Source organism: Bidens hawaiensis, unplaced genomic scaffold (assembly GCF_021521415.1).
Source record: "Bidens hawaiensis isolate Kalapana, Puna unplaced genomic scaffold, B.hawaiensis_p1.1 tig00021044_1, whole genome shotgun sequence".
Classification (NCBI taxonomy): Eukaryota; Viridiplantae; Streptophyta; class Magnoliopsida; order Asterales; family Asteraceae; genus Bidens; species Bidens hawaiensis.
In genome coordinates this window covers 6,348-15,382 of record NW_027493259.1, presented here as the reverse complement: position 1 = coordinate 15,382, position 9,035 = coordinate 6,348, and the positions used below count along the sequence as shown (strand labels likewise).

Here is a 9,035-nt window from a genome sequence, read left to right as displayed (position 1 = left end):
ACATTTTAGAGACAAGAAGAGACTAATTTTTTGATTAAGTTCTTTATGTTCTTTTAGTATTCAAACAAACATACATGAACACCTTGTTAAACCTTAGACAAACGAATTAAGAACACCAAACACGATATTGCATAAAACTTTTATGCGACTATTTTCATTAATAAGAAACAATAACAAAATAGTTTCTACTCCCTTTCTACTCTTCTCTACTCTCAACAAAAGAAAACTAATGATGGGTTTATATAGCACCCGCAATTCTAATCATACTCAAACTAGGAAACACAATTAAACTAGACTTCTAATTTATTTAATAACAAATAAAATATAACTATGACACCAAGTTATTCAACTTGGTCCCTGAACTTTGGATCTCTACCAAACCGCCCCGTGAGATCTTCCGTACCACCCTTGTACTTTTCGTATTAACCATTCGGGTCCTTCAAGTTGGTATTGCTCCAAGTTTTGCACACCTTATATTCACAATGAACCAAACACAAAATATGACTGTTTTCCTTTGTTCAATGCTAGAGTTAAAACGAACGAACGGACATAATAAAAATTAAGACATGCTTGTGATCATTAGGTTTGGCTAACCATTAGTTCATTTTCAGCAGGTGGAAAGCTACTAGATCAGTGACACTTTAATCCAAAAGCCAGCCACGTCTTCGTTTTTAAGCTTTTCTAGTGTAGATTGTTCAAGTGTCTAGTTACATATATTTTTAGCACGAAAATCCGTTGGGCAGATCTTCTTTGGCAATACCAGAATTTCCTTAATTCTGGTCGAAAATTTATCCGTTATCGGGCAAATCTTCTTTGGCATTTTAGGAGTCTTGAATTCGTCGAGACTTCTTTCCTCTCTTTTAGAGATTTTATCAAAAAAAATTATACTATGGATGTGTTCTTTAACGACTTTGATAGCTACAGTGAGAGTAGTAGCTTATATGATCATGAAAATGATGATGATGAGCTTATGTATGGTGGACAAGCTAGTTCTATTTTGTCAAATCTCGAACAAACAATAGGGAAAATCGACGATTTCTTGACGTTTGAGAGAGAATATGTGTACGGGGACATAGTGTGTTCATCAATCGATCCATCCGGTCAAATGGGAAAAGTGATTAATGTAGAAAAAGTTGTTGATTTGGAAAGTGCTCATGGAAACAAATTGAAAGATATTACTTCCAAAAAACTTAAAAGAGTTTGTTCCATTTCCATTGGTGATTATGTAGTAATGGGCCATTGGTTAGGTAAAGCCGAAAGAATTGTGGATCGCGTTAGTGTCATATTTGATGATGGCATGACGGGTGAATTTACCGCGTTGGATGACGCAATGCTTGTTCCACTATCGTCAGATTCGTTTCATGATTCGCAGTTCCCTTATTTCCGTGAGCAACGAGTTAAAATCAAAGTCAAAAGTTGTTTCAATTGGTTCTGTGGGAATGAGGAGTATAAACACAATGAAGGTACTGTTTGTGCTGTCAACGTGGGATTCGTGTATGTAAAGTGGCTCAGTTGTGGTTCCGAAAGAACAACGGTTCCTGACACGTTTCAAAGATCCGAACACTTAACCGTTTTAACATGTTTCACTCATTCAAATTGGAATATTGGTGATTGGTGTGTAGTACCAGGTTTTCAAGAAATCTTTGTTGTTTCGAAAACAAAGAGTAAAGTTAGTGTCTTATGGCAGGATGGAAGTGAATCGCATAGTTTGGATTTGGGTTGCGTTAGTCCGGTTAATATTATTGATCAACATGATTTCTGGCCTCATCAGTTTGTTGCTGAAAAGGGAACATCTGATGATCAAGAAAACAAGAAATGGGGTGTTGTGAAGACTGTCGATGCAAGTGAAAAAAATGTGAAAGTGAAGTGGGAAAAAGACGGTGTTGAGGAAACTGCGAGTGCTTATGAATTGATTGAGCACACCAAGTTTTTGTATTGCTATGGTGATGTCGTGTTTGGGTTAGAGAAATCGTGTCATATTGGGGTCGTTATCGGGTTCAAAGATGGTAGAGTTGAAGTGAAATGGGCTGGTGGTTTTACATCCAAGGTACATATGCATTTTTTTTATCTTTTATAAGTATTTTATATCTCTAACGGATGAAAGACGCAAAAAAATTCATTTTTCTTGTAGGTTTTTAATGATGTATATTAGTTTAATCTGGTTTCAGGTTGCTCCTAATGAAATTATCCGAATGGACAAATCTGAAGGCGTAGTGGATACTCTGATGCTTTATCATGATAATGTTGACACGAACCAGGAGAAGTCGGAGCATGATGCTCATCTAACTGATCCAAAGCCCAAGGTGAAACAAACCTCCCTTAATGTTATATTTAGTATTTAACATAATATGAATAGCTTACTCTTGAAACATGATTTTTCAAGAATCTAACATATACTTCACATAATCAGGATGTGCTGGACCATGTCTATGGCAACAAGAAGGAATGTCTCAATGTTCCACAAATTGCCATCAGCTTTCTATCGGATGTTGCTTCACGTCTTTTTGGGTCTAGCGTGTACACATCATTGTCGCGTTTTTCTAAAGAAGACAACCAGGAACAAACTATGGTATCTGGAGAAACTAACATGGTGTCAAATATTAAAGAAAATGATGAGGATAAAGATTTTATAGTTTCATCAAGCAGTAAGAATCTAGAAAAGGTTGAGAATTTCAAAATGGTTAGCGATTGCTCGATGCATCATTTTGTTGATCGCGCTGGAAAGGATTCCATTGGTAATCAGGTTAGATAACTTCTTTGCTATCCTTACTTCATTGCAAAAAAAAAACACACACACACACACACATCAAGTTTAAAGTAACTTGTTGTACAAATTCATTTAATTTCATTTTCTTTTATGTTCTTGTTATCTTTTAGGTGAAAAGAAGCTGGTTAAAGAAAGTTCGACAGGAATGGAACATTTTAATGAAGGATCTTCCAGGTGAGAACAAAATACATAAACAAAAACTCAAAAACCTTGAAAAAATGCGTGTGAATATCGTTAAAAATATTTGAAAATCAAGTATTAATCTATAATGATTATGCGAGTGAGATTGCGCCTGGCAACAAAAATGAAAGTTATGATTGTTCCAGTTATATTACTAATACGAATCAAAGTATCATTAACACTTGTTGTTGGATTAACAGAAACGATATATGTTCGCGTGTTTGAGGAAAGAATGGATCTGCTTCGGGTAGCCATTGTAGGAGCACCAGGAACTCCATATCACGATGTGCTATTCTTTTTCGACATTTTCCTTCCTCCAGAATATCCTCACGAACCCCCGGTAATTAAGTTCCTTTAAATCTAAATATATGTTTACTTGAATTCCATCAAAATTATTATCATTAATTACTTTTTATATGCAAACGTCCTAAAAAATCAAAATTTAAATTGGTTTGGTTATTCATGTGCTTATTTGTTATCCTAGTTGTAGTTTTTTACAAAGTTTTAATCTTTCATAGATGGTGCACTACATATCTGGTGGGCTGCGCATAAACCCGAACCTATACGAGTCTGGAAGGGTTTGCCTGAGCCTTCTAAATACATGGACAGGCACAGGAAGCGAAACATGGGATCCTAAGGGGTCCAGCATTCTACAAGTCGTGTTGTCTCTACAAGCTTTGGTTTTGAACAAGAACCCATATTTTAACGAAGCAGGATATGATCAACAAGTCGGTAGTGTTGAAGGTGAAAAGAATTGTTGCAGCTACAACGAAAATGTGTTTCTCATGAACTGCAAAACTATTCTTTTCGCGTTACGCAACCCGCCTCAGGTATATATATACAATCGTGTGAATGTTATATGGTACCTGTTGTGCATATGTTCTAAAACTATTATTAACAATTATGAATTTGGAAAATGTGAATGTATAGCATTTTGAGGCACTGGTTGAGGAACACTTCAGGAAACGTTGCGGTTATTTATTGATGGCTTGTAAAGCCTATATGGAAGGAGTTCCTGTATGTTATGCTTTTGGGGATGAACGCATAGACCCCAAGGGCCAAATCAAAGGGTCTACAGGATTTAAGATCTCGCTCTCGAAGCTCTTTACAAAGCTTGCGGAAGCATTCAGCAAGCATGGTTTCAATTGTGGTGAAAGTCCTTGAATGTGAAGAACATAGATGGTTTTAAATAACTATGAAATGGCTATTGTGTAATATGATTTGGTTAATGATGATGGTGTGCTGTGTGAATATTGGGTTCTCGATGTATTTGAATAGAAATGTATACACTTACTTTCGTTCATCGTATCAATAAAATATATTATGTAAGAATGAGTTTTGTGTACGATGAGACACCGAAAATTGTCGAGGTGAGACTTGATTTCTTAGGAACAATCTTTCGGTAATTCTTTGGTGAAAGTAAAGACGAGATTTGTTTGAGATTCCGACTGGGCTTTTAAGACTTGATTTTCGTCTATTAGGTCCAAAAAATAATTAAAAATCTCCATCAAGTTTTTTTTCTATCCATCTTCCAAATCATGGTTTTAAAGAGAAACAATAGCCTATGATATATAATTTAGCACAAAGCCATTTGTATTTTATCAGTACTGAAGAAACGTGGATCGACTCACTGGTAGACGATCTACTTTCCTCGGGTGTGATTATGATTCTTCACCGATGATTTTCTGGATCTGGGCTCTTCCACCTACAAAATGAACAGCACCGTCAACTTACCCCTCAGAAAGGGACAGAGGGGTCCTCTTTGGGGTAACCCTCCGGTGTGAGAATAAGTATTTTGTGGAGAAGATAATAATCTGTGTATAAGGAAATCTGGAGAGTATTGCTGAATAGCTGAATACTCTCTGTGATTGTGTTACTGGATGTAACTGTCTGTGAGTGAATGTGATTGAATATGATTGAATGTGAATGAATACTGGCTGTAACTGTCAGCTCTTGGATGATTTTTCCTTGTGGAGTTGATGCTGTATTTATAGTGCTAGGGTTTCCACTGATTGGGCTCAGCCTTGTTGGCCTCCTCCAATTGCTCTGCGCCACGTGTCCTCTGGGACACCTGGTGCTTTCTCATTGGATGTAATCACGTGGTAGCACATGTGTTACGCTGAGTTGTCCACCTTTCATTTGGCAGCTGTCAACATCAGCATATTCTTATTCCTTAAAAAGATACCTTCTGGAAGATTGTCTGACGTGCACAATCAAGGTTGCCCTAATCCTGATTTGGATAAGGATGAGGCTGATTATGTGTGATACGCGCCTATCCTGAGGACGCGCGAGGTCTTCTCTTTATTCTCACGCGCAGATGTTTCATGCGCAGATGTGATATGCGCCACGCGCGGATGCGCATGCGTGAGCATATGTGATGCGTGAGCATGTGTGGTGCCTGGGCATATGATGCCTGAGCATGTGTGGTGCCTGGGCATATGATGCCTGAGCATGTATGGTGCCTGGGCATATGATGCCTGAGCATATGTGATATGCGCCATGCGCATAGGTTTTGGCTTTGTTCCTTCGTAATGTCTTGACTCTTGTCTATATCTTGTGGGTTGACCCGCCTTGCTCGGTGTTGAGGCGGGTACATACCTCTTCAAGCCCCCCCAGTCTAATGTGTGTCTTGTCTCGCGCAAGCGAGGCAAGATAGATGTTAGAATTAACAGTTTGCTCTTATAGTAGGGGTTTTGTCTTTTTCTTCTTATTACTCGTCATTGCGCAAGTGTCTATCCTTTTGGTTGAAAACGAAACGTCCCTGAACATGGTTGGTTGTTGCTGACATGGGTCAGTGATGGAGACGTGTCAGACCTTTCGTGTGCTCGAGGTGCTACAGTTGTCTTTCGTGTCCCCTCACAGAGTGTCAGGAACACGTGTCGCGCTCGCATTGGTCATTCCTGCGAGTGGTGGCGCGTGAACTCTGGCAACAGCTGTATTTTTTCTTTTCGTGTCCCCTCACACAGTTGTCAGGGACACGTGTCGCGCTCGCGTTGGCTTACACCTGCGAGTGGGGGCGCGTGAAGTCCGATCAGCACCCATTTTTCTCTCTCCTAGGCCTATAAAAGCCAGCCCTTAGAGTTTTTTTTATCCTTCATCTTCTTGTTTATTCTTCAGAGCTTTTCTTTCTTTGTCTTCTGATTACCTTTGTTCTGCTTCCCAAATATCTGTTACTCAGAAACAACCTTCGTTCGTTGTCACAGTTGTATGTCTGATAGTTCAGACAACACAAACTCCCCCTTCCATTGCCGTAGAAAATCGTTAGTAATGTCTACATTGAAGAGGACCGGCAAGTGGAAGAAGGCTGCTGAGGTCTCATCGGAGGAGGTAGGGAGGACCAAGGCCGGTAAGAGGTGGAATGAAATCCCCTGCAAATTGAAGCAGGCTGATCTTGACAGCCTTATCGCTTCTCAGGGTTTCCTCCCTGTGTTTGGCTGCATGTTGCCTGCGGCCGGGCAAACGGCGGCGGACCCGCCTGCCGGCTATATATCCCTATATAGCCATTTTTTCACCCACTGCAACCTTCGTCTCCCGATGACAAGGTTTGTGGGTGCACTGCTGAAGTTCTATAGGATTCATATATCCCAAGTCCATCCGTTTGGACTTGTGCGCATGACTCACTTTGAGTTCATGTGCAAATCCCAGCGCGAGGAGCCCACCCCTCGGCGCTTTCAGTATTTTTACAAGCCCAAGATCCAAGATTCTTGGTTCTCCTTCATTCCTCGCAGTCAGAAGGTGAAGTGCTCCACTGTTTCATTCAAGAGCCTTCATGACTGGTCTGAGAGGTTTTTCTATATAAGGGCTGGTGTAATCCCCATCCGTATGACCATGCGCTCGATTTCTTCTGCGCCTGCGGATGTGGGTGTCCTCAAGAACCCAACTGGCGCCTGGGTTAATAAGCTGACCACTGAACCATCCCCCGCCAAGAGCATTCGTGAGGAGGCGCTGGTGGGGGTTGGTATGAGCAAAAGGTGGGCGGACAGCGCCCTTGAGCCCGTTATCCAAGTCGACGGGTTGTGTAAGTTTATCTCATTGCTTTTTTATCTGGGCGAATATAATTATTTTTGCTGATATCACTTGACTTGTTTTGTGCAGTCACCAAGGAGTATATCCACGCCGCTTATGATGATCAAGTGGAGGGTGGCTCCGTCGCGCTTGGCGCTGGGGAGGTTGGTTTCCCAGATCGCTTCGATGACATGTTCATCCCTGTTGATCTGGGATTTGTCTTCGACAGCGATGCGCCTGGTAAGTCTTTGTACTTATGCATTTTTCTTTATAATACCAAATTTGGCTAACACTTCTGTTGCATGTATTGTAGATGCGCTTGAAAATTATGAGCTGGAGCTCGCGGAAGAGGAGGATGAAGAGGAGCCGGCCCAACTGAAGCGTAAAGCTAAGGGGAAAACTGGCGCAGGGGCCAGTAAGAAACAGAAGAAGGATGATGCCCCTGTTGTTCAGGATCCTCCTACTCAGGCAGGGGGATTTGGGAAAACCCCGGGGTTTACCACCAAGGTTTCCTTGGCTTCCCTGCCTCAAAAAGTGGGCAGACCTCCTGTCCACTTGAGATATGGTGGCGCTACCTCCTCCCTTCGTGCTACGGAAAAGGGAAGTGGCATTGCGCCTTCGACAGGTATACTTTTCTTATCTTTTATGGTTCTATTAGCGCGATTCTTATAGAATTACTAATGAATCTTGTCTTGCTCAAATCTTTGTAGAGCCGGCGACAGCGCAACAAGATGTCGAGGCTGCGCCGGAGGTCGCTTCGAAGTCCCCCGTTTTACCCTCAAAGAAGGGTAGAATGGACTTCATGGCGATGTTTGCTTCGCGAACAGAGTTGCGCCAAGGTACGTATTGCGCTCTTATTTTCTGACTTTCTTTTTAGATCAAGTCAGTAACCATTTCTTGTTGATTTTTTCATAGAATCCGTAGCTGGCGTACAAGCTTCTGGCGGCAATCCTGACGCCGGCGCCAGCGCCGCTGGCTCTGCTCCTGCTCCCGCAAGCGATGAATCTCCCCTGATCGGGATTACTAAGGAGCAGGAGGCCGTTTTGCGCGCCGACCTGGCGGCGTCGAGACCTCCCTCACCTCCTCCTGCGCACAGCCCTCCCCGCGAGACCGATTTTGATTCTAGGTCGCAGGAGAAGAGGCCTATTTCAGAGGAGGATGAGGAGGTTCATGCTGAGGACTCCGATGACTCCCACGGATGGCGCCAATGAAGAAACGTGGATCGACTCACTGGTAGACGATCTACTTTCCTCGGGTGTGATTATGATTCTTCACCGATGATTTTCTGGATCTGGGCTCTTCCACCTACAAAATGAACAGCACCGTCAACTTACCCCTCAGAAAGGGACAGAGGGGTCCTCTTTAGGGTAACCCTCCGGTGTGAGAATAAGTATTTTGTGGAGAAGATAATAATCTGTGTATAAGGAAATCTGGAGAGTATTGCTGAATAGCTGAATACTCTCTGTGATTGTGTTACTGGATGTAACTGTCTGTGAGTGAATGTGATTGAATATGATTGAATGTGAATGAATACTGGCTGTAACTGTCAGCTCTTGGATGATCTTTTCCTTGTGGAGTTGATGCTGTATTTATAGTGCTAGGGTTTCCACTGATTGGGCTCAGCCTTGTTGGCCTCCTCCAATTGCTCTGCGCCACGTGTCCTCTGGGACACCTGGTGCTTTCTCATTGGATGTAATCACGTGGTAGCACATGTGTTACGCTGAGTTGTCCACCTTTCATTTGGCAGCTGTCAACATCAGCATATTCTTATTCCTTAAAAAGATACCTTCTGGAAGATTGTCTGACGTGCACAATCAAGGTTGCCCTAATCCTGATTTGGATAAGGATGAGGCTGATTATGTGTGATACGCGCCTATCCTGAGGACGCGCGAGGTCTTCTCTTTATTCTCACGCGCAGATGTTTCATGCGCAGATGTGATATGCGCCACGCGCGGATGCGCATGCGTGAGCATATGTGATGCGTGAGCATCTGTGGTGCCTGGGCATATGATGCCTGAGCATGTGTGGTGCCTGGGCATATGATGCCTGAGCATATGTGATATGCGCCATGCGCATAGGTTTT

General features: G+C 42.2%; 1 protein-coding gene across 1 annotated transcript; it reads left to right on the top strand.

Annotated features, from left to right (window-relative positions):
- Window positions 1-625: 625 nt before the first annotated feature.
- On the top strand, window positions 626-4,452 carry LOC143562648 (putative ubiquitin-conjugating enzyme E2 24). The gene is made up of 7 exons (XM_077050393.1): window positions 626-2,047; window positions 2,169-2,303; window positions 2,411-2,743; window positions 2,878-2,941; window positions 3,148-3,287; window positions 3,466-3,777; window positions 3,878-4,452. Exons 1-7 carry the CDS (start codon window positions 890-892, stop codon window positions 4,109-4,111), a joined length of 2,376 nt encoding a protein of 791 aa, XP_076906508.1. The 5' UTR covers window positions 626-889; the 3' UTR covers window positions 4,112-4,452.
- The last annotated feature ends 4,583 nt before the right edge of the window (window positions 4,453-9,035 follow it).